The sequence below is a fragment of the Hippocampus comes genome, unplaced genomic scaffold, assembly GCF_001891065.2.
Source record: "Hippocampus comes isolate QL1 unplaced genomic scaffold, H_comes_QL1_v1.1 scaffold29, whole genome shotgun sequence".
NCBI lineage: Eukaryota > Metazoa > Chordata > Actinopteri > Syngnathiformes > Syngnathidae > Hippocampus > Hippocampus comes.
Window position 1 is genome coordinate 2,284,054 of NW_017805820.1, and position 25,793 is coordinate 2,309,846.

General features: G+C 41.0%; 3 protein-coding genes across 5 annotated transcripts in view; 2 read left to right on the forward strand and 1 right to left on the reverse strand.

Annotated features, from left to right (window-relative positions):
- The window catches only part of hip1 (huntingtin interacting protein 1), a 31,569-nt gene extending 18,991 nt beyond the window's left edge, over positions 1 to 12,578 (reverse strand). Inside the window, exons 1-2 of one of the 3 annotated variants that reach the window (XM_019885944.1) lie at positions 12,560 to 12,578; positions 10,769 to 10,894 (exon numbers count right to left, since the gene is read on the reverse strand). In XM_019885944.1, coding sequence (XP_019741503.1) covers positions 10,769 to 10,885 — 117 coding nt within the window. In that variant the 5' untranslated portion in view covers positions 10,886 to 10,894; positions 12,560 to 12,578. Of the gene's footprint in view, positions 1 to 5,839; positions 6,223 to 10,768; positions 10,895 to 10,970; positions 11,029 to 12,559 lie in introns of those variants that run through there. The other 2 variants (XM_019885943.1, XM_019885945.1) reach the window with 2 other exon arrangements.
- A 721-nt stretch (positions 12,579 to 13,299) lies between these two features.
- On the forward strand, positions 13,300 to 16,385 carry bcl7bb (BAF chromatin remodeling complex subunit BCL7B b). Its single transcript, XM_019885947.1, has 6 exons — positions 13,300 to 13,476; positions 13,872 to 13,947; positions 14,084 to 14,171; positions 14,435 to 14,593; positions 14,776 to 14,879; positions 14,996 to 16,385. The coding sequence occupies exons 1-6, from the start codon at positions 13,364 to 13,366 to the stop codon at positions 15,065 to 15,067; spliced, it is 612 nt and encodes a 203-aa protein (XP_019741506.1). The 5' UTR covers positions 13,300 to 13,363; the 3' UTR covers positions 15,068 to 16,385.
- Positions 16,386 to 17,034: 649 nt separating this feature from the next.
- Positions 17,035 to 25,790, forward strand: LOC109525391 (tyrosine-protein kinase BAZ1B-like; the record flags this gene model as incomplete). Its single annotated transcript, XM_019885824.1, has 14 exons — positions 17,035 to 17,796; positions 18,608 to 18,724; positions 20,406 to 20,550; positions 20,699 to 20,891; positions 21,549 to 21,670; positions 21,849 to 22,046; positions 22,118 to 22,306; positions 22,417 to 23,707; positions 23,942 to 24,091; positions 24,188 to 24,326; positions 24,411 to 24,535; positions 24,682 to 24,793; positions 24,894 to 24,992; positions 25,625 to 25,790. Coding segments are annotated over exons 1-14 (3,165 nt in total), but the record flags the coding sequence as incomplete, so codon positions are not given.
- Between the last annotated feature and the right edge of the window lie 3 nt (positions 25,791 to 25,793).

Consider the following 25,793-nt stretch of genomic DNA (forward strand, 5'->3'; position numbering starts at 1 on the left):
CTGAGGAGGCTGACTGGCATCAATAGTCAATTAGCTCCTTATATTGAAACAGACGGTCTTGACTGACAAATCCAAGTGCAGAAAAGAGAGGGGGGTAAAAACAGTCAGAGATGAGTTGTGGTTTTTGATGACAAAGATTTAACCTGGTTAACTCATCCATCTATACTTTCTTTTTTAAGACTTCCAACATGCCTCCATTTTATTCCTTTTACACTTGAAAACGTGTAACTCAAGAATTACATAAATGATATACCAGTTACCATCATATATTTTAGAACATTTTATTCCACCCACAGTGGTCTTTTGTAAAACCATCTGTTTAAGCCATGTTAACTTGGTCCAGGCAGGCCTAATTAAGCATAAAAAGGCAGAGCATTGATATGCTGATGGTAGGCTAGCTGTGCTGGGAGGAAGCATCAACTGCCTACTTAATGAAACAACTCAGTAGTCATTCTTTTGAAATAAACGCCACAGAATATTTTGTAGAATTGAGAACGAATGTCAAGGTTTTCAGGGTCACGGCATGCAAGACAAAGGATGTTGTGTGCTGTGGATTTATTAGTTAAGTGATAGGTCTCCTGCATTCATGACATCATTGATCAATAATCCATCAATTTCCACCGCATCCTTCATAGAGAGAAAGGGATCAGGACCGCTGACAAGAACCCCTTTGGATGTCTGACATTATGCACATTAGGAACTACAGTATCATAAGACAATGTCGAGAACTTGTTGAATACTCTACACAGGCCCCAAGTGAGTAATTTGCACATTCTGGCGGTTTCCTGCTGGGCTGGGTCGCTATACCGTACATGCTGCTCGGGTTAGCTATTCCAGCTTTCCTCCGGCCTGTGTAAAATCAGCAAATGTGTGTTCAAGACATTTGAATCCAACTATCACCTTATCGTATAAGTGTACTAATAACACACACTGGCAGGCCAATATATAAAAAAACAGTTTATTACTGACTGCACTACCTTTGTTACTAAGGGTGTCACCAAGTGAAAATAATTTAATGCTAAAAGTAGCGATAATTCACGAGCGTTACTTGCAATGGCAACAAAGCATGATGGGAAAGCCTCCACCAATAACTGTTGCTGTGTGGCAATCATAAAGTTAGAGTCAGTTTACTAAGTAGTCCACCGGAAGTGCTGTGCATAGGTTTCAAAATAAGAGCAGTGCAGAAGGGCAGTGTTAGCTGCCTTAATCTCAGAGTTTGATAAAACTGCCTTAAGTGTAAAATGATTTATAAAATTGTCCTCTGGGTCATGTCTAGATAAGTGGAAAGATAAATAAGTGCAGTTAATATGTTTAAAAGTGCCTTCTTTCCCTGCAAGAGACTCATTGTGAAATTGTGACAACCAATTCAAACCATGGGAAATTAATTCCCTCCAGTACTGATGATTGTGGAAAAACAACAGCTCACTTGAATATTTTAAGTTGATGTTGACTCCCAAAAAACACTGTGAGTTTAAAGACAATGGCAAATTGAATTAAATGAAAGAAGATTTAGATACTTGTAATTAAAGAAGTCGACAATTGGCTTGCAACCAGAGCAAAATCAACATTAATCAACCGTCCATTTTCGATATGGCTTATTCTCATTAGCCAACCTCACATGACTTGGGGCAAGAGGCGGTGTCGACCCTGGACTGGCCACCAGCCAGTTTTTTTTCTCGCCTAAGGTGACCTTGAGCTGTAACCACCTTCAATGAGTGACACCATTACTCACTTTTTCCAATCAGCTGTTTTAGTTCTTGTAACTAACAAATGGTGGTTCAAAGCGTTTACAAGTGCTTGGTCATGTTTCCTGTCTTAGCACACCCAGCACTGCCCATTTCCTGGCCAGCTTCTGGTGAAAAATACACTGCTCCACTTCTCAAGCGACAAAAACGTGTTAAGTCCCTCCAGACAGTGGCAGGATCACCATAGTGAAAGACATTCTTCCTTCTATCCCTGTCACATTGCTCGCAGATGCTTCAGGTGGGCTAAGCTGCTCCTAAACTATGAGCATCATTACATATATCAAACTGAAGGGTGAATAGGATTGCAGAACTGCACAAAGATGTGTTTCATAAAACATGATATGCTTTACATGTAACAAAACGTGGGCACTGGTTTAAAAACATGCCCTCAGTTAAACAACATGAACAATTCTGTCTCATTTATACTAGGATCAAAATAGAGCAATGCTGAATTTGTCTGGGTGGCTTAAAATTAAAGTCATTTTTCAAACACAACACACCCATCTTCCTGTTACAACATGCATGGCCCTTCCGAAAATGAAAACCTCAAAGAACGCGCCTCTTAATCACACACGTCAACAACAAAAGTTCACAACAGCAACGAGAGAAACGTTTCATGAAAGAAAAACAAACAAAAAACTCAATCGAAAAATCAATGTGGGGCTAAAGTGCATTTCCAAATGGAACTTCACTCATTCCTCTGAACAAAAGTGTTGCTTGTGTCAGGACCATTTTACTTGTCGCATCCGACACAAACATCCGTTCTCCTGCAACGTCACTCCGCACCTCTTGAAGGGCTGGCACTAAGTAGAGGAAGGTAGTGGAAAATTGTCAGCTTTAGAGTACTGCATGGAACATGCAAAAACTCTTTGAGGTCTTTTCTAACAGGAAAGCCCGCAATACCGTTCAACACAACATTGCCACCTTGGAACCATTCTGTTGATTTCGACCTAATCACAAGGTAATTTTAGCCCGGTTAACATATGAGTTCTGAAGGAAGTTACCTATTGAGAGCGGTGTAAATCACGTAACCTAAGTCTTTTGTTTATGCGTGGACACAGTGGATTACGAATGCCACTTAAAAAGGCATGAAAACATGTAGAACTTTGCCATATTGAAAGGAAGTCAAATGGTGAGAATGGAAGTGGAAGACAAGCAGAAGCTAGTTAAAGCTAGAAAAACGTGCAGACGGCCGGACTCCAGCATAATTAAACTCTTAGACCTACACCCCCCTGTGGCATGTTTATGAGCCCCTCCTAATGGGATGTCTTTCTGCAGGCTCGAGTGAAGCCTCGGCTCTAAAGCTGAAATCTGGGAGGACTGCTGATGTCATGTGGACACATCATAAAAAAAAAAAAAAAAAAAAAAAAAAAAGAACATCTGTGCAGCTCAATGAAGCTGCTTAGATCACTTTTGTCAATGCACCCCACCACCAATCACGTGGAGCTATCCATCACAGACTCCCTGTGCGTGTGTGTCTTCCCGCAGGAAATGATTGGAATTAAGTTGTGACCAACTACCACCCAACAAGTGTAAAAGACATCAAGTTACATCCACTAAACCCGGAATGAATTCGCTCTTCTGTGAATATACTATTTTGGAATACTTATGCAACAATATTTATCGCTTACATTTTCTTCATATTTGCTACATGACGATGCTAAATCAATACCATATTTTCACGATAAGGCGCACTTAAAAGTCTTACATTTTCTCCAAAATGGACGCAGCGCCCAATAATGCGCGGCGCCTTATGTGTGCACCAAGTTCCAAAAATGAATGCTTTGTTAGGATAATGTTTAGCCACACCAGCGAGCAAGCACACAGATGTGCCTTGTTGTGCAGCAAGTTAGCTCAGCACCTCGCATTCCTCCTTGTAAGCCGCCGACAAAACAAGGACGATGTTCATCTGTGTGTCGTCACGCCGATACACCATTTTTTTTTTTTAACTACTTGGAGCTAATTGGTTTGCACAACATGGCACGAATAGCATGCCGCTTTTATGATTGGTTACTTTGGCAGGAGAGAAGGGAGACATCTGTATGCGTAAATTGTAAAACAATGAACATATTCTGGATCATTCGGGAGCCCTGTTAAAAAAAACTGATTTGGCGATCACATGATCACATTGGAATTGTGATTACGATCGAAAAATGACAAATCATTCAGCCTTTACCAGAGATCACAAATACTAATATGGAGGGCTAGCAATTTGATACGCTTCTGTAATACCACATTTTCTCAAATTACCTGTATCTCGACAGCATGTTATTAATAATTAATTATATGAATCTGTGTCTGTGGTGTCAAACTTCTTTTTGTCCCGGGCCACTTTGTAGTTCGGGCTTCCCTCAGTGGACCATTATGATAGTGAAACCAAATTTAATCATCTCATCCTGTTTCTACATATACACAACAAAATGATGGATTACTAGTTTGGAAATCAGAAGTCAAGAATAGAAGTTTGTTGAAGCACTGTTCAAGTTACTGTAAAAAGGGTAACAACAAAATTATTACAACATCTCAACGTTATTTATTACACAAAACAATTTAAAGTTTTGGTACAGATTTTAGTAAGGGTTATAGAAGTTCATATTATTTGCGTTCGTGGCAAACGTAAAATGATGTCGTGAGCCTTGAGTTGCACACCTGTGATCTATGTGAAGACACTGCTCATGTAAATTACTTTGTACAACAATTATGAACAACGATTCAACAAGATCAGAAACAGATGAATATCAATATTCCCGTGTGTGCTTGGAAATCACAATGCCCCATCATTACCCCGAAGGCAAACGCACTACAAATATCAACATTATAATGGGAATTGTGAACAACAATTTTTGTTGCACTTGTTTTCATTCTACACAATCTCTGGACAAGGTCAACAACCAAAACAAAGATAATGACATGGTACAGCCTTGAGAACTCCATCAGAGTGACTTTTTCAAAATAATATCAAATGCAATTACAACATATGTGTGCACCTCACTTCACATTGTCATAAACATCTCAACAAAACATTATTTTCTTGTTTTTGGTGGTCAAAATAAGCATCATGGTATTTAATATCAATTTTATCTTATATGCGCAGCGATGTTATCAATAAACCTCTTTCACTAGGATAAAGACGATGTGTTCTAGATGTCCGTTTACCTCCCATCCACCCCCATTCCTACAAGTGTGTATCCCATCAATGCTTCCGATAAAAGGCTGGTCTTGTTTCTTACACGCACCTGCTCGAGTGCATTTGGAACACAGCCCGTTTGTCTCCATCACATCATTTACTGCCACAAGTCATGCAGGTTGGACTTTTTATCAGCCCCCGATACTGCACCACATCTAGGAATTACATGGCCTGATTTGCACATGATACCTTGCTTTATTTTTCCCTTTTTGTTTTTAAGCCTACAGTTTTTTTGTTTTGAATTGTACTGCCTTAAAAAAAAGCTATTCTGAACCGTTTTAGGGAAGTCATAGAATTTGATTGCTTCACACTTTCTAACTGCTATTGCTGCTGTGCGAATGGCCGTAAGACATCTTGAATACATCTGTTTGTATTGTAGTACAATATCTACAGCAACACCTACACGCGCATATTGGTTCTAGATTAGCCTTCAAGCAAGTTAGAACTTGTTGGGACCTAAGATGTTGGTTTTTGCTGTACTATTCTGTCAGTTCATTACTTTGTCGTTTTGTGACTCTCCTCACACAACAAACTGGATACTTCCAGCAAGTGCATTTTATTCTTCTACCCCAAAACAGACCCAGTTCAAGAAGCAAAACCACATGTTAATAACACAGGATGCCCTGTGCTGCTGTTTGGCTCATGATTGTAATGATCGATGCGTCTTACATTTAACTGAAGAGGTGGGTACCTTTGTATGAAACGCACCCCATGTGCCCAGCAGACCCCCCAACAAAATTACAAAACTTGTCATCGGCACATTTAGCTAGACGAAGACAACAGGCCCCTACTTGCACTGAGAATACCTTCGACGCCTTACTTCACACCAGCCCGCAACCCGCCGAAACAACGCCGTTCTATGGCAATGTCTAATGTCACGAAAATGCATCTACCCTTGAGCACTTACAATTTTACTGAGATCCATGGTCCTTTCCCTCCCTGCAGCGGTGGGCTGAAGATCCGCTGGCTTGATCCAAACGCGAGGACCCGGGAGGTAACAAATGTGTTTGGGAGAGAAAGGGGGGGGGGGAGGAGCGCGACGTTAGCTCAACATGTGTCCCGATTTGGTGTAAAAATGCTCCCCTGTCCCCACTTCCTTCCTTTCTTTCGTTGTTCCTTCGGCGTCTCCTGCTGTCTCTCCCTCTCTCTCTCCCCGCGAGCTCCACGCAACATGAGACCGCGGAGAAACTGAAGTGTTCGGGACTCGAGCGGCAAGGACGACCGCACATTTCACATCCCGCCCGCCAACATGTCTCTACACAGCTTGAAGCGAGACTCTCTCGCTGGCTTTATTTTGCAAATAGCCTGCTTCTATTTGGAGACAATAGCGGCACGGGAGGCTGCGGAGTAGGATGGCTCAAACCCGGAGGTTTTCAAACTGGGTTCCGGGGCCCACCAGGGGGCCTTTCCAAGTTCGGTGGTGGCGTGGTTAAAGTGTACTATTTTTGTTTTCCAAAACAAGCTTTTCTCCTGCTTACCGACCGACTGGAAATTGCCCCTGAAAGATATCCAACATCTCACAAAAATGTGATCTCGAAAGGCTCCAGAGTATACAATTTGATTTCTGCATGCGGACAGCAATCTAGAAATCTGAGGTCTGTATCGGGAATGTTAGCAGGTATGTCATTTCTGTTTGGCTGTTGGATATTGTAAAAGAGCAAGCTTCAGGAACAAAAACTCAATTCATAGCATTAGAGCAACTTTAGGCAACTGACGCCCCCATCTGGAGTCTCTGAGATCCTCGGCAAATCATGGCATAACAACTGACTACTGATTTTGAATAAAATGCAAAATATCAATTGATCCGATCCAGCCGATCAAATCTGTGACAAGTCGAGTGCTGACTCGCATTCAATATGAATTTCAATGTGACTGGTGAATGCTTAACAGCCACATCCCTAGAATAGCACACTTTTGCATCCACATTCTCCCATTTTTTCCACCTCCTCTCTTGAAAAGATGTACATTTTTGTCAATTGAATTTTACGAGTTATGTATGATTAACATGGCGCAAACAGTTTTAAGATTATTTATATAGGTCTAACTGTGCTCTAAATGCCTGACATTTGAGCAGGTGTGTGGACTTTTTATATACCGGGTACACTGTATATTCATTCCTACAGAGCGAGACGACTTCTTTCTTCTCTGACTCCCTATCAGCTTGAAGCAAAGTCCAACAATAGTGACAACAAAAACTAAATGGTAATATGATTATAGGATTGCAGTCAAAGGTATCAGGGCATAATCCAGAGAAGAAAATTGGTACAGGGAAAAAAAAAAAGCTGTCCAAGTGTTGATGTCAGATTGTTTTTTCGTTCAAGACTGCATCATTTGGGAAGAAGAAAAGAAAAAAAAAGTGTATTTGATCCAATCAAATAAAAATACCTGAATGATTTCAGCCAAGCTGCTGAATGTGTCATGCCAATCACCACCCAGTGAAAAGTGATTAAAGCCCTACGACAAAGATGCACTTGGAGAGAGTGACTTCACTTTGCTTCAAGCAGACAAGAGGAGGAGCACTCGTCCTCCGTCCAAAATAGCTCACACTTTGCCAGTCAGTCTGGTGACCGACAGTGGCTGTGCTGGCAGCTAAACGCTATTTTGGTTGAAACTTAAACAGTTGTAAACAATTCAATCCAGCCAGCTCAGAAAGCTGGCTGTGTTATATGTCTCTCGGTGCCCGCCCACCAAGATGCTTTGAGGCACTGATTTCTCAAAGTTTTTATCATTAAGGTCATGAGAAAAAAAAACGGATTTTTCAGGAACTGAGTTTTGGTAATAGAATAAATACTAAGTTTTTAAATCAATGAATAATCCACTTGTATCCTGTCATTATGATTTCAATAGAAATCAAAATAAATCAGGATTATTTGTGTTCTCCCATAATCGCCCAGCCCTAGCTGGTAGTGTAATTTTAAGGCCTTCATTTTGCAACACACAATGTGGTGTCAGTCAATGGTTCACACTGCATACCCCAGCGGCGGAACTCGTGGGCCAGAAGCCTTCCACAAGCTTTAATTATGGTTCATGTATATCCAAAAATTACTACTTACACTAATTCCCAAATAAAAATAGCATTTGGAGCCATTTTGCAATCTCTGAGTGACAAGACAGTCACAACAAACAACAAACATAAAGCAGAAATAACACATGTTCGTATGCAGCGAATCCCCGCTATAATGCGGTTCACTTTTCAGGGCATCGCTGTTTCATGGATTTCTTTAATGCAGTTTTAAATAAAAATGGAGTAGATATAAGTGTTTGTGAGTTTCTGAAAAGAAAATCACTGCCTACCTGAGTAGAGCTCTGAAGCAACCTTGTATTGACTAAAGTATTTTTAAAAACGATCAGTTATTTGTAAGACAATGTTTAGATATTATTCTCTCGTACAGTATTGTATTGTATAATAATTGTTAAAAAAATAAAGCTGACTACTTGACGGATTTCGCCTATCACGGATTCTTTTTGGAACCCATGATAAACAAGGGTTAACTGTACTTTCAAACTCATAGACACAAAAGAGAACCCATACGAAACATAAATAGATGTCTGAGAAAAACATATTTCCGGTTGACATCATAGCATAATTTAAGAGTCATGCCATAATGAGCGTGTCATTAAAATCAAGCACTGTACGCTATCTTGCTTCCCTCGTCCATTCTCATATCCCGTGTGGACAGTGTGACAGATATGATTTAGATCACTCCCTGGTAGTTTACCCTGCTTAACAGGGTGAAAGGGTAAGTTGCTCCATAATTGCTAAATTGCGTACATGTCTTTGTAGACAAAACTGTAGCCTGGGGCACACGTTCATAAAAATGTATTTAAGTGACATAATTAAAAAAAAAAAAAACAATAACCCATACCTCAAGCAAGTTTGATTATTTTCATTTTGAGAAAAACAAATCAAGTCAGTTAAGACAGTTAATGCAAGTCAAACTATCACACGTAAAACTGCAGTAGCCAGTTTTGCCAGAAAATCTGAACAATTCCTTTGACCAATGAATCAAACCTCTGTGAGAAAATACGCATTGGTATCACAGGTCTTGATGTTAACCAAGTTGAAAAGCATATTGAAATGATTAATAACGAGCTGGACAGACAGCCAGATGCCCAGCCACGACAATGCCAAACCCAGAGTGGGCCTGCACACTAGACTAACAATGCTGAACAGTTTTGTATTTAAACTGATGGACACAAGCAGCTATTGTTCACCAGTCTGTCACAAATCATGTCGACTACAGTCCAAATGCCTTTGACTCTGTATGCCAAACAATAGTTATGCAACATAAGTAGACCTATTATATTTTTATGATGTTTCTTCTGTGTAGAGAAATTGTACCCAATGACAAACACTTGATAAAAGTTTTTTATAAACACTATTCCTCCACTGATTTACTTAATGGTCGGCAAGGCAGAGCTCTAAACCACACAGGGATTTATTTGGTTTACAACAAAAGAGGTGAAATCGACTGCACAGGAGATTTAGCCATCTTTAGAACAAAACAGATCAGATGGATTATCTCTCGTTGATCCCCTGCCAAGTAAAAAGCGGAATCATTGATTTCTGCCATCACTTGCCCCAGCTCACCAGGCAAAACTCAACCATGAGGCAAAAATATAAACATGTACAAGTACATAGGGCTGCATAATTATGGCCAAGACGATAATCACGATCATTTTCATCAAGAGTGTGATCGCGATTATTAATCAGTACTATTCATCATGTTAGGAAAAATGTTTTTACTGCAATACTTTTCACTACCCGTGTCCGGGCAAGGGAAACTCAGGTCCATATATTTTTCTCATCGTAAGGAATCTTTTGAACTCAGGTCCATATATTTTTCTCATCGTAAGAGATCTTTTGAGCTATGCTTTGTCTGGTCCCCCACCTAGGACCTGTTTGCCATCGGTGCAGAGTGAATCATACCTCTCACCAAATTTGCTGCAATAGACCGCACCCCACCAATGACCCTAATCGTGACAAGTGGTAGAAAAAGAATGGTGGACGTACTTCCAGTAAAGGTGACGTAGCAGCCTGACAGTGACCTAGTGACCATGTGTTGCTTGGAACACACAATCCTTCTAATCCGTGCTGCCTGTCTTGCCTGAGAGTAGTGAGCGAGTACAGCAAGAGAGGGTTCAACTGCATGACACAGACTATACGCAGGCCAGATTGCTGCTGTTCACATTCAAACGTAAAGAATGTCTATGTAACAGCACTGTCATAGCAGTTTGGCTGACTTGATTCATTTGACCTACTTAACCCCCCACCACTACCCCCTCTCCACCGTGTGCCTGATCTGTAGAAGAGGGTGGGCAGTAAACAGCAGGATCCACAACACAACTGCAGCCTGCATGCTCAATGTGGGTGTGCGTGATCAAGTCAGATCTTTGTTGTTGCTATGCATCATCATCTGAGCACCGTGGTCATTCAGTGCCCTGAAGATAATGCAGGTATGACTTGACATGGAGTGTAGTGTTAGGGTGGAAAGTCATATACAAAGCTCCTGCATGATTTGTATGCAGCTGGTAGGCTAAACAGTACAATTATCTGAATTTGAAAGGCCACTGACCTACATTTCAACGGCTCTTTTGTTGTGGGTACTCATTGGTATCTGCTGATCACACACAACTGACGCTGAACACAGCACCAACTTGATTAGCACTGAAAGTCTGCGTAATGTGTCAGACATAAAATACGGGGTCATTTCTCATATGGGTCCTCTCCCATTACAGATACGTTTGTTTTGCCTCCGTTACTATTGTCTATCCCTACTTTACAATACAAGTCATATAACTGGCAAGAAAACGTGTTGTCTGTTGTGCTACACACCTGCACTCTCTCAAAGTTTTCTCTCTCCAGCTCCAGACTGTTGGCCGCTCCAGTGCGTCGAATCACTTTTGGGATGGCATTGGGTACTTGCTGCATGGAGCTTTTGACTCGATCCATCGTCTCAGGTTGACAAAATACGCCAACGGTTAAAAAAAGGGGAAAAAAGAGACCGGTGAATTAACTGTAGAAACAGGAAAGTTACATTAACTATGGCGGACAGCGGTCCATGCTGTACAGTACTCGTTCGGTTCAGCGGACCAGTTGGCCTCTGTAAAATAACACCACTGTCAATGACAGCAGCAAAATTTCACGACAATGAATACTTCTGCTACCTTACGTTATTTCAAAATAAAGCTTGTACCCATTGGTGCACTTGAGTAAACACCGCTGCTAATTGTTTAAGAGGTAGCACACAAGTAGTAAATACAATATGGAACATGATGAGAGCTAAAGAAGATCAAAATGTCATTTTTCTTTGTGTATAATGCTGTGGTTCGAACCCCGCTACATTAAAAAGATTTTTACTTTGTGAGGTCAAACCGTCAAATCGGAACTACTTTGTGTATCCACATTCTGGTGACATAACACATCCCCCACACGCATATTGCTGCCTGCAGCCAGAAAGATATGTACGACCTCTGACCACTTCAAGAAAAAAAATGCAGATCTACTTATTGGAATCCTGTGGAAAATATGATATTTTATAAATATCAGGGCTCGCGGATTTAGTGGCCTGGGCCGCTTGAAAGTTTTTCTCCCTAAGAGCAACGGTCAGAAACGCCTCCCAGCGTTGGCAGCCACAAGCTGGAGGCACAATACTGCACCTACCCCCAACACTGGATCTCCCGATTGGTCTGTCGAGTCTGGTTTCATTAAGCCTTAACATAACAATTTATGTATCTGTGCGAATATTTTTGCCCCTCCAAGAAGAGTGGGATGACATGCCTCAGCAGACAATAAATCGATTAGTGAACAGCATGAGACGTCGTCAAGCCGTAATTGATGCTCAAGGGCACACGATGGAGTTAATGAGACGTTGAATTTTTTCGTTGTGGTGTAACCACTATTTTTAATTGTTGTTTCAATCAATAGTTTGTGATGAGGAAATCACCAGGGTATCTTTCTACTTAAATGTCCTACTTTCATGATATATGACTGCAGTGTGAACTTTTTACATTTTCCATCAATTTCAGGTGAAAGACAAATATCCTTAACTTTTTGTGAGTAGTGCATATGCACAAATAAATGATTGCCTTTTTTTACAGCACATTTGAATTGCAAGAACTTCTGATTTAAAACCGATAGCTACGTCTCCATCTCCATGTGCACTCCACAAGGCCCAATGCTGCCCTCACCAGGACAAACGTGGCTACGTCATTGTAGTCTCAGTTGTGGACTGTATGTAGCACGCTATCTCCACGAGCGACGAACATACGTCAATATTCTGATAATTTCAGATAAATACACATGTATGGCATACGTAAATGGGAGCAAAAACATACCCTATGTAGTACTACATGCACCCATAATCCTTAATTTCCACCATTCCTAGTAATGCCGCAGTCTCTCTCACGCTCTCTTTTTTTTTGTTTCTTTGTTAAACTGTTTACATTATGAATATTTACTGTATATCCATCACGGTCAATGTAGTGCTTCCAGCTTCTTTTCCCCGATGAGTGACTGCGGTGTTTGTGTATAAAATACCGCGGGTCATGCTAGCAACCTAGCTGCAGATACATAGTAGTTCAGTGTTTTTATGCGAATTCCATGTATGTTAGTTGAACAACATACCTCAGTTTTTAAGCTGGAAGCGTCAACGATGGTACACGGAAGCTAATGTGGCATACGGCTTTTAAGATAAAGAGTTCGTTCTTGATTCTGAACTCTTTCATGTAAGCTACTTTTGTGGGCTGTCGCTTCTGCACCCTTTTAAGTACATTTTGTTCAACAATATTTTTATCATGTATCATATCAATGATTGTTTTTGATCCAGTCTAATGTAAATAAATACACCGGACAATGTATGCTTTTTAGTTTTGGCAGTTAAGTGGGGAATGTTATAGTTGAGTAAAGAACGTGATGCATAATTTATTTCACTTTATTTCCTTGGAAATAACGAATATTCTACACAGCTTTTGTATATGACAATGTCTTTGGAATTTGTACAGGATATAGGTGTCATTTCAAATGTAGATTGTGAAATTATTTCGCATGTGTTAACCTGACAATGCAACACCAATCCAATAAAATAATTTGTAAAATTTTTACATTAAAATGCAGTCAATGCCACTTTACGGTCATCGCAATCTTATTATGGGGCTATCCAAACTCAGACTTGACACCATCACCACCGGCGCAGTCTAATGAAAATAGAGCGTAGAAGAATGTGTGTGCTTTATAAGTTATTTACTACTTTAAACATTGTGTGTCGTGCATCACTGTATAAGAGTGGCAGAAAGTTGCAACAGTATTCGTCGAGCACCCGCGAGAAAAGGGAGGGTGATAAAAAGAAAGGATTCAAAGGAAACTCTCGCGAGACTACCACAATACAGAAGAAGCTGGGGCTAGGTCTAAGTTTTCCTCATGCATCATTAGATGATTCATATCAGCGTCAAGATGTCGGGACGTTCAGGCCGCGCGGAGACCCGGAGTCGAGCCAAGGATGATATTAAAAAGGTTCTAGCCGCAATCGAGAAAGTGCGCAAATGGTACGTAAGCTGTCTAGTTTACAATATGGAAGAAATGTTTTAGCTGAGCGTCGGTCGTTAGCTGCTATGTCGCTCAACTAACTTCAGTCGGAAAAGTTCGATGATTGACATAGCTGGTAGCCAATCGCTGTCCCTGTTTGCGGAAAAAGGCGGGCCGTGTGATTGTTTTTTTTTGCTTAGCGCTGTCAACATGGCTGCCGCTCTTCACAATGAGATCCAATTGACGGTTTACAATGACATTTAACACGATCATTTGTACGTGTAAGTTTTATAATTACTTTAACTGGGTACACGGAAAACGTGGCCATCTACTGTAGGTCGAGGATCAAATTCAACCGATTAGAGGGGATCATTGTTAGCTTATCTAAATATAGCCAAACAACTTTAATCCTCAGGGAGAAGAAATGGGTGACGGTTGGAGACACGTCCTTACGCATATTCAAGTGGGTGCCAGTGACAGAAACAAAGCAGGTGGCGTTTCAATTATGTATTCAATGAAGAAACTCGTTGTGTGTATATACTGCATATAAGTGTGTGTGTGTGTGTGTGTGTGTGTGTGTGTGTGTGTGTGTGTGTGACTGGTATCAATGTCCACTTCTTATATCAGATCTATCGCACCAAATCGACTGGTGGAGAAGCCAGAGGGCTAAAAGACGTAGTCCTTGAAAACACCAACTCTTTGCCAGATTTGACCGGTGAGTCTCTTGGGGGACAAAGAGTTTGCTCTAATTATATATATATTTTTAAAGTATTGTTTTAGTGTTTTATCATTTGTTGTTGTATGACTTAGTATGGCTCGATTTACAAACTGTGTATACAGCAGTGGTTATTTTAAAGTGCTCTCTAAATACTGCTGAGTTGAGTAAAAATACTGTAAACGCATGATGAGACGAACAATATGACCAAATGCACAATTTTATTGAATAAACAGTATGAATCATGTGCTCTTTTTAATCAGATGAAAACAGCAACCAGAGCTTTCTGTCTGACGTTTATCATCCGAAAATGGATAACAGCAGCAGCAACTCTAGCTCGCAGCAGGTCAGCCCGCCGCACACCTCCAGCCTCCGAACTGAAGACTCCCAACCACCAATGCTTGGTCAGGAGAGTGTGGATGGTATGTCAATGACTTTCTCATGGATCAACACAATTGTATGCATGTTAATGTTTGTCTGCTCGAATTTTCCTGATGTATGTATTAATACTTATCAAATAAAGAAATACTTGTTTTGGTTTTGTTTTGTTTAGACTTTCTTTCTTCAAGACGTTATTTATTATGTTGTCCCCCAATGAATCCAGATCCGGTTCACTCTGGAAGGGATGGAGCAGATGAGCCTCCAACTCTGATCAAGGAGGATCTTCTGTCATCAGGAAGTGCCAGACGAAGCACCACACGCACACAGGTTTCATACTACTTTCCGATAAAGTGGTTGCAATACCCATAGAAACATTTTTCTCAGTTACATTATGTAAAGGTGATGTTCAGTCACCACAGTCACCATTTTTCCCCATTTTACAGGACGAATCTGAGGAATCGGGAGCACCTTCTTTAAAGAAGATTTGCACAGGAGAAAATGCTGTGTTAAGATAGTGTACTATGTGAAGATGCACACAAAACCTATCCGCAGTTATTTTTACTTCAGCTAAGTGTTCAACATTCAGGTGTTAAGTCTCTGTAGTATGCTTCATTTGGAACACCTGCACAATCTAATCTGTTCTGTATCTGAGGTCCACGGTTACTAGTACAGAAAAAGATTTAAATGACTTTTATCCTTTAAAAATATTTATGTTTTGACTGTACGTTTATGATATATGGTCTCTGTACACTGTCGTCTCTTGTTCCATGCACACAGAGCCAATCCACACATATGCACCAATTGTTTGTAGCATACTACAAGTATAGCACTCGCTGTCAAGCGGGAAGATTTTATGTACCAGCCTTTGGTTTAGTGTGTTGCATGTGACTACTTTGGCAATTATCTGGAAGTGGGCAAGGATCTCTCCATCAAATATTCCCAACTTCTCCATTTTTGGGCCACAGCAAAATTTTAATCTTTGACTGTTTGGTTCTCATGAAATGAGCTACGCTCATACATGCAGAGCTACACTCAAAGATATAAATATTCTGATTAAAAAAAGAACCACAAATTATGAGACTTTGTTAAAACATTTTTCATATTTGAAGACCAGTAAACCGCTTACATTATTAATGTGAATCGAACATGCTGGAGTTGGAATAACACCTTGGGAACATGAAATTTATTCTGTCAAGGAGTTTCACAACAGCAATGTTGTTTTGCTTGTCTGTCCATTTACTGAAACCCATCATGCACATCTGTCTGAGAGGGGATAATAGCTGGCCTATGGCCCAGTATGAAAGTTTTGCAGTCCAGTTGAAGGGTCAGCTTTTAAAGTGAGATAGATGCTAAGCTACCAATTGTCAAATGTACAGTATTAATTTATTCGTATAGTATTATTGTAGTTCACAGCAGTGTTTAGCTCATTTACATCATATAAAGAGGCAATTGTGGTGTTTTGGTCATCTTAGCTGCACTACAGTAGAATAATAAAGACACCTCATTGTGATGAGTGCAGTTTTACATTGCGACATACAAGCCCTTTAATCAGCACTTGTTAATGTATTTGGCACTGTACAAAAACTAAGCATTATTTTCTTTGTGACGACTGGGTTTTTGGTTATTATCGTGTGATTGTGAAACACCTAATACTGTAGTGTGGTTGGTAAGTGTACATAGCACAGTAGTGCTATTCATTGCTATCTTGCAAGTGATAATGCAACATTCCCCGCTAAACTTAAAACTTGTTGACTTATTTTTAAACTGATGAACACGTACAGTGTACTGTGCTTGGCGTTTTGAGTACTGTAAAAGCCATATTTGGAAGCTATATATATCTCTTAAGTGTCTTAATGCTGTTGATGTATGCCTTTGCATATTTCACAATCATTTTTCGTCATAGTACACTTTGGAAGTGAGTTACACGTGTAGCCTATGCGTTTATACACAGCAAAAATTATGTGTGTGTATTATATATATATATATATATATATATATATATATATATATAGTGTGTGTGTGTCTGCATGCCTCTCTCTCTCTCTCTCTCTCTCTCTCTCTATATATACTGTATATATGTTTGTGTGTCTCTCGCTCGCTCGCCTTCTCTGTGCCTGCCTGTATATCCGGGTTTATAACAGATGTTAACCATAATAAACGTTACATTTCAATTCAATTTAATCATACTATGAGACCATCACTGCATTAAATATGATGGCAGTGCTTTTCCTATTTTATGAAACAATTTGATTATCAAGCGCATTCTTATTTGTAACAAGCCAAACTATGCTTAGTTTAGCAATGTGTTTTATGATTGTGCTGAAATCGTAATTGAACTGCTTGATTTGCGATGAAAGCGTGTTCTAACTGTACTGTGTTAACAATGAACGTTCAATGGCAACCAATAAGACGTCACTTCCGGACAGTTTGACGAGGGCGCCTCGCGAAGAGAGCCAATAGCTGACAAGTGAAGGCGTGGTCGAATTGTTACGCCGCTTGCTGCCGGGGAAACGGGAGATTTTAGTGCGAAATTGTGCCGGCGTCGAGAAACTCCCGCCATTTCGACAAGGAATCAACCTCTTAGAGACATTATTTTAAACAACTTACAACATTTTGGTTTTTTTGTTTTCTCTCAGAACGATCAGTAGATAAGTGGAAAAAAGACCCGAGATCACCTCGGCTTCTAACAGTCGAGTAAACGAGTGAATTGTTCTGCGCGCCAGATCTCCCGCTGCTCCGGACTGTGAGCTCTGCCCGCGAATTGGACTCGGGGCTTGGATTGCCTCCTGACAGCTCAACCGGGAAGGAAAAAGTTCGCCAAATACTTCGACACAAGAATAAAAACCGTCTGTTTATCCGGGACCTTGCTTGGAATAGCTATGGCGTCACTGCTAAAGCAGCGAAGAGGATTTCGATGAGGAGGCGAGGACGGCACACTGTTTTGTTTTGCAACGGAATAGCAATCCGGGCCGCTATCTAGCCGGCTAGCTGCTACACGTTGACTTCTTCTAGGCCTACCGGTGAAAACTTGATACATGCTATCAGGCGGGATACAGACAAAGGTCATATTTTACATCCGAGTGTTAAAGTGATTATTTCGTTGCACAGTAGCCATTTGATTTACAATGGCGCCTCTTTTGGGCCGGAAGCCTTACCCATTAGCTAAGCCGTTAGCCGAGCCGCTAGGCCCAGGAGAGGAGGTCTACATCGTCGAGCACACCAAGGAGGCCTTCAGGAACAAAGAGTATCCTTTAAACGTGATGCTGGTCTTCATTGGAGCCGTACACCAGGAGCTATTTGCTCATCTTGTCCCTTGATGGGGTATTCTACACCACACATTCCATGTGCAAATGTGCGGGTCTGTGTATAGGGTTCATTTGTTCGATGCTGACATTTACCACCGTTTTAGCATTTCCTCGTGCACTGTTACTTCTCGTTGGCAAGCAGGTTAGCCTATACAGACATGTGCTACAAACAACAAATTCCCGACCCTTAGCGTCAGATGGATTTATATATTCATTCAGTTGGCAAGTGGTTTTGGCAAATGTCCACTTCTACTCTTAGCTTCTGCGAATTTGTTGTCGACCATCATCGCAGCCGGGTATGCTAGTCCAATGCTAATGTTGGTGTTATGTCACAATAGCCTGATCATATCTGTCAATGCAAAGTCTCAAGTGTGATTTTGCAAACGTAAATTGCCACGAGAGGCGTGTTCATGGCTGAAGGAAGTAGTTTTTTTGGACACCAAGTCTCCATAGATGGTCTACACACTTGCAGTTGGATAAGCTACAGATGAGCTATAGCACTTGAAATTCACACACTGTAAAACAATTAGATACAGTACTTAATGACAATACAATATCAGACTTTACTCTCCACTTTTAAGGATTCTAGACTATTTGTTCATAAAATCAAACGTACACCCAAGTGATTATCACGTTCATTATTTGTGTCTTTGTATTTATTTATTTATTTTTTGGCTGATAAGGTTTGTGAACACACAAATTCTTGATGGTTCATATATACACAAGTTGTCCTTGACAAAATAACAATAGTGAATATGAGGCCCGCTTGAGGAGGTATGAAGAGCGCATCTGGACGTGCAAAAGTACTGGTAGCATTCAGCTGACACACAAAGAAGCATGGGAGGAGGAACAGGAAGTCACAGAATTGTAAGTATCGATTCTCACACGTTTGTTTCCGAGTTACTTTGTTAATATTCGGAGTTGTACTGGTATTCCTCTGCCCCATACAGATTCTTCCAGCAGATATCCTGATGAGATTAATCTGTAAATAACTTGGATGCAGTGTTTCAGTTTGTGTCACACAATCTCCAGTTATTGCTAATTGTAAAGTCAATTTCGTGACAGTATCTCACAAGTGTGAAAACAAAAGCCATACACTCAGACCAGTGAAGGCCATGATCTTGCGGCTGTGCTGTGATTGGATAAAGTTGGTGTGCCACCTCTTTCTATTTTGGAGGATGTGCGTGTGATTGAGTCATCCTAACTCTGCTCTGGTCTTAGAAAAGCTAACTTATTGGAATCAGCAACATGGAAATAGAAACAAAATTTACACTATTAACAATTAACAGTATGGAGTTATCAGACAAGAACCGCATGTGCAGTAATGATATGTCATGACAAAGCAAAGAGCAATGCAGACATGCAGAAGTTGCTCCAGACCAGGAGCTGTACTTAAAATAATACTAATTGATACTCCTTCTGCTCCCAAGCGCCTGCTTTTGTTGGGAAATATATTTTAATTGTAAACCAGTGTTGCAAATAAATAGACTCTTCTATATGTGCATTTATATAAAAGCCAACCGAGGTAATTAGAGGTTGTAGTTTGTTTTGTAAGAGGTAAGTAGCTCATTTTTGTGGATGTAAAAATATCCCCACTCAGGTCAACATTAAAAATAGATTCCGCATTAATTGTTTGACTACAGGTTTTGTTTATTTGCATTCTTGAAAAGTTCCACCTACAGGCGACAGACAACATATCAAAACAATTCCTATTTACCTGAAGCTGCAACAAACATCAGAAGGAACTCGTTGCTTTCACACTGACCAGCTGAGTTGCTATTTACCCATCTTGTTATATTGTGTCTAAGGAGCAATGTCAGATGGGGGTTTCTACGGGATGATAATGCTAGCATTTCAAAAAGCGCTTATTCCAGAGGCCCTTTTTAAAAGTTGAATAATAGCTAATAGTTGATTCGCATCGTTATGCAAATGAGAAGCCAAAGGACATATTTTTTCCCCCTTCATATTTAAAACCAATTTTGTTTGATCAATTAAGTAGGAACTTGGGCCCAGCGGAAATGAGAAGTAATGAGGTGGTCACGGGCTTGGACTCATCTACAGCCAAGCCTCTTACTGTATGTCATTGTGTGTTTGTATAAACAATAAACACGACATGGGTGTTCTCCAATATTGCACACTGATAAAGTGGGTGGTCTCAGGTCACAGTGGAAATGACTTTTTCTTTGCTTTATTCCAAGCCAACTTGGCATCAATATTATGTGTAGGCTGTTAGGTCAATTTTTTTTACACTGTTACATTGAACACTGTCCACGTGTTTGAAAAGAGATTTTGCAACCCCTACAGGCCAAATTCAGTATTGAATGTATGGTTGGGGAAAATTCCTTGTCATCAAATACAATGTGATAGCAACCACAGAAATTGATTCATGGTGTTTATGAAAATATTTCACTGTACTTTTTCAGAGCCCTATTCCTAAACTTTGATGTAATTTGACACGATTGTTCTAGTTGTATTATGTAATGTGGGTGAACGACATTTGTTTGTTTGTTTCCAACTACAAAAAGGGCTATCTTTTGTATCTGTGCAGGCTTCAGGAAGAATATCCTCACTGGTTTGAGAAGCCCATCCTGAAGATGGTTCACCACAACACAGTGTCATTGGACAAACTAGTTGAAATGGCCTGGGTAGAAATTCTCACTAAGTATGCTGTTGACGAAGAGTGTGACTTCACGGTCAGTTTAATCTGCGGTTATTTCTTTTCCGTTTTGTAAACTAGTTCCTTTTAAGTGTTGATTTCTTTAATCTGCATAATTCAATAATCAGAAATGTGATTAATATCTTGATGCTTGCTAAGATACTCTCAAACATAATTTAATATAGGTGAGCCAAGACAAAAGTTTACGAGCGAAGGTGGCAAAGATTCATCCCCTTGAACACCCTGAAGGTGAAGCTGGAGAGAAGAAGCTTGAAGGTGCCTGTGATTCTCCCTCCAGTGACAAAGAGAATACCAGTCAAGAGAACCAGAGGAAGGAACCAACCCGTAGAGAGGAGGAGAGTAGGAGAGAGACCCTCTGTAAGTTTAAACAATAACAGCTGAACAAGTTGAAATTCCTATTGTAGCGAGGGGACAGTGACAATGCAATGTTAATTGCACACACACACACACACACACACACACACACACACACACCATTGTTTGGGGGAGGGGCGACATGGCTCAGTGGTAGAGTGGTTGTTTCCCAATCCAGAGGTTGATGGTTTGCTCCCTAGTCATTGCGACCATGTCGAAGTGTCCTTGAGCAAGATACTGAACCCCCAGTTGCCCCTGATGCTGCGTCATCAGTAAGTGAATGTGGTAACAGGGTAAAGTGCTTTGAGTACCTAAGGTAGAAAAGCTCTATATATAAGTGACAGCCCATTTCCTTTTTTTATTTATTTTTTTTCCACTGCGGCATTCATCTCCTTTTAAAAACAATTTCTGGCTGTTACTTCAGCCTTCATCAGAGCTGTCCAGCTGACGGACATTTGTTTTAGAGATGCAGGTATTCCAGTCAATGTTCAGTGGGATATGATCTGTAATATATTGTATATTGAGGTACGTACCTTTGAGCAAGGCATCAAGTCCCTTCGAATACAGCTTATGGGTCGGCACGCTTTTTGGGTCTGATCACTATGACTCTTTACATGCCAGTGTTGCTTCAGTGTTTGTGACATTGGATTCTTCTTTCAGGTGAGAGAGCACGGCGTTCACCAAGAAAACTTCCCACTGCCATGAAGGAAGAAAAGAAGAGGTGGGCAATTCCCAAATTCCTTCCTCATAAATATGACGTCAAGCTCGTCAGTGAGGACAAGGTTTGTATGTCTCCACACACACACACACACACACACACACACAACAAAGATGATGTGTGCTTTTGGGTAAGGGGGGCAATGAGGATACAATGATTATCAGCTCATTAACTTTTATTTGGTCTTTGAAATGTTTTGTTGCACACTAAAATGAGACAAATCTTTCTGACCGGTGCCACAGGTAATTAGTGATGTGCCAGCAGATAGTCTTTTCAGAACAGAGCGCCCGCCAACCAAAGAGATCATCCGTTACTTCATCAGACACTATGCACAGAGGCTCGGCATGGGGGAGAGTGCACCCTGGGTGGTTGAAGATGAATTAGTGAAAAAATTTAATTTGCCCAGTAAATTCAGTGACTTTCTTCTCGACCCACACAAGGTACGTTGCTGGTAATTTCTTCCTTATAAGGTTGTGAATGATATCAGCTCACACTCTTGTTTGGTTTCTAGTTTTTAGCTGAGAATCCTTCTGCCAAGCGCAAGAGCTTGACTTCTCCTGAAGGTAAACCTAAAAAGAGGCCAAAGACACCTGGCACACCAGGAGAGCACTTGGGAAATGAAAAAGGGGAGAAGAAAAGAAAAAACAAGAAAGATGCTCTCGTCAAGGCCCTTAGTCCCACCATCTGGGGTCACATGCAGGTAGGGTCAATTGCAATCAAACATTGACACAGTGTGATCCCATAGTTGTGGAGTGTTCCTCTTAAAAGCTTTCATTGGCTTGTGTCTTCTCTGCTTTTTCCCCCGCATAGAAAATAAAAATGAATGGTTCACCATTAAAAGTAAAGAACTCTGGATCACCCAAGAAAGGTCTTTCCGGTCCAAAATCTGTTAAAAAATCTGGAGACAAGAAGGACGGAAAGAAACCCGGAAAGGGCGGTGATAAGAATATTCTCAAAGCTTCTCGAAAAGATGCAAAAGCAAGTGCCAAGACACCAAAGATGAAGCAGATGCCCCTGCTGCATCTAGCTAAGAGCCCTGCTACAGGCAGCCCCAAAAAACGCGCCCGCAGTAGTAGTACTGGCACTCCCAAACTAGGGAAGCCATTACATCCAATGGCTCTCCACCTTCTTCGTTACTATAAGGAGAACAAGGACAAAGAGGACAAAAGGAGTGTTCTGTCGGCCCTCATCTCAAAGGCTGCAAAGGCCCTGTCACCAGATGACCGTGGCAGACTACCCGATGAGCTGAAAGAGCTGGTTGAGAAACGCTGGGAGAGATTGGAGCAAAAGAAACGCTGGGCAGCCATGAGCGAAGAGGAAAAGCAAGAAGAAATGAAGAAAAGACGCAAAGATCTCAAAGAGAAACTTCGGGAAAAAGCCAAGAAACGTCGCGAGAAGGAGATGCTACTCCGTCTTGAACAGTCGCGTCGATACGAGGACCGGGAAATCAAAGGTGGCAAGACGCTGCCGACATTTAAGCTTGTTGACATGCCCGAGGGGCTGCCGAACACCCTTTTTGGGGATGTTGCCATGGTTGTGGAATTCCTTCACTGCTACGCCGGCCTGCTTATGCCAGATGACAAGTACCCCATCACATCGACAGCTCTGATGGAATCGTTGGTCGGACTACGCTCTGGTTTCCACTACCTGAACCGTGTGCTGGTGGTGCTGCTCCAGACGCTGCTGCAAGACGAGCTTGCAGAGGGCTACAGCGAGCTTGATATCCCTTTATCTGAGATACCCCTGACCTTGCACTCTGTATCAGAGCTGGCGAGGCTGTGTTTGCGTCCTTTTGACGCACAAAGTGAAGAGAGTGGTCAGGAGTCCGTGGATCTGGCCTTGAGTGGCTTTGATGACGTGGTCACTAGCGAGTTTCTCGAGAAGCTCGAAACTGTCGAGGTGTTTGAGCTTGACCCGGAAGAAAAAGTCAGCCTGCTGGTAGCGCTGTGCCACCGCATTCTCATGACCTACTCGGTGGAAGACCATGTTGATGGCATGCAGCAACGGACCGCTGAACTGTGGAAGGAGCGCGTGGCAATGCTGAAAGAGGTCAATCGTAAGAAGGCTGAGAAGAAGAAGCAAAAAGAGGTTGAAGGCAAAGGTAAGTTGGACTTATCAAAAAACTGCGATGTGAACTGGAAAAAGGCAACTTGTTATATCTATTCTGCATTTGGTAAAACATTCCTTTTGCAACATGTCTTTTTTTTTCATGGCTCAAGATGAGAAGAAAAAAAAGAACTGCGATGTGAACTGGAAAAAGGCAACTTGTTCTATCTATTCTGCATTCGGTAAAACATTCCTTTTGCAACATGTCATTTTTTTTTCATGGCTCAAGATGAGAAGAAAAAAAAGGATGATCCAAAGAAGGAGTTCAAGAAAGAAGTCAAAGTCGAGCTGGTGGACATGATCAGCTCAGTCAAGAGCAGGCAGCTGATGAGCTTGCAGGCCAAGAGAGAAAGAGAGGAGATGGACAAACAGAACAAAGGTGAACCTTGTTTCCCATGATACTTTTCAAATCAGTCAAGTTGTCAGTTGCGATTGGATTTGAGGACTCATTTGTTTCCAAATTATCATCCCCAAGAACGCATGGAAGAGGCGGCCGAAGAAGAGAGACTACGCAGACAAAGAGCGACCGCAGAAAAGAACTTTCAGGAGGGTATTAAAAAGGCCAAACTGGTCCTGCGTAGAACTCCGCTGGGTACAGACAGAAATCATAACAGGTCAGTGAAATTATTTTAACCATTAAATAATGGTGAGTCAATTAACTATAAAAAAACAATATTAATTGATGGCCATTTGTCCAGATATTGGTTTTTCTCCGACGTGGTTCCTGGATTGTACATTGAGAAAGGCTGGGTGCATGACAGCATAGACTATAGCTATAGCTTCACACCTCCTCCTGATCCTGATGTGGACGATGAAGACGATGGTGAGGCTGCTGTCACACAAGGAAGAAAATATATTTATGTCCATAAGCACGTGCAAGTAATGTATGACTAGTCATGTTATTTTTCCACGGAAAATCAGCAAAATAGTGATGTTATGAAACTTATTTTGATCAAAATGTCTTTGTAGAGGCTGATGATAGCGGAAGTATCGATGGCACGAAAAATGACGAAGCCCAGCTGGGGGCACCAACAGACGTCTGTATAGAAACTACAATTCCTAAGCAGGGACAGAATCTCTGGTTCGTGTTTTATATTCATCTTTCTCTTTGCCTTTTGGTTTGAGAATTTGTAGAGTGTTATTACGATCATATCTGCTTTCTAATCAACAAATTTTGCCAGGTTTATATGCGACAGTCCTGCTGAACTGGAAGAGTTGGTGGACAGTCTTCATCCTCATGGAGTTCGAGAGAGTGAGCTGAAGGCAAAGATAGAAAGCAGGTGAATGAATGAATGAATGCATGCTCAAGACATAAATAGTTTACACACGCACACAACACATGTGTAAAGTGCTGTCAGATTACTTTTCAAAGGCAGTAGATGTAAATGACTCTGCACACTTTGGTACGGATAGCCCGACACAGTTGTCGTTCCTGCAGATCATTTTTCAGTAAATCAACCTTGCTCTCGTGTGTTGTTTTAGCCGGCAAAATCGCGCCTGTGGCTCTGAAGTCACTTCGTCTCATAGACCAAAATCTATGGGGGCAGATTTGTCTAAAATGTTTGTTGAAAGGAAAATGGCCTGCTGATATGCACAGTTTAAATTCAAGTATAAAATGTTGATGATCAAAAAAGGAAAACCAGTTGGTCGTTTATTATGAAGTGGAAATGTGATTTTTATTTTTATTTTTTTGTCTTCAGCATTTACTAAGATTTTTTTTTTAATCCAAATACTTGATTTTTCAATACTTTTCAGTAGGATACCCGAATACCAAATATTCGATAGCTTCAGCCCTAATGTATATCCAAATCCTATTTGTATCTGCCATGGCCCATTAGTTTCACTTACTTTTACATTGGAACTCACAAGCAAGAGCAATGGAAATAACTATGTTTCTAATGTCCTTGGCCAGGTATCAGGACATCATACACTCCATCAATCTGACCCGAAAGGACAAAGTGGGCCTTGATGTCCCTGATGAGGACACAGAGCTGCTGAAATTTTTGCGCAGTGATATTCAGGAGATAGCCTCACGCCTCCTGAAGGGTGGCTTGGGCTACTTTGACGATGAAAAGGACATA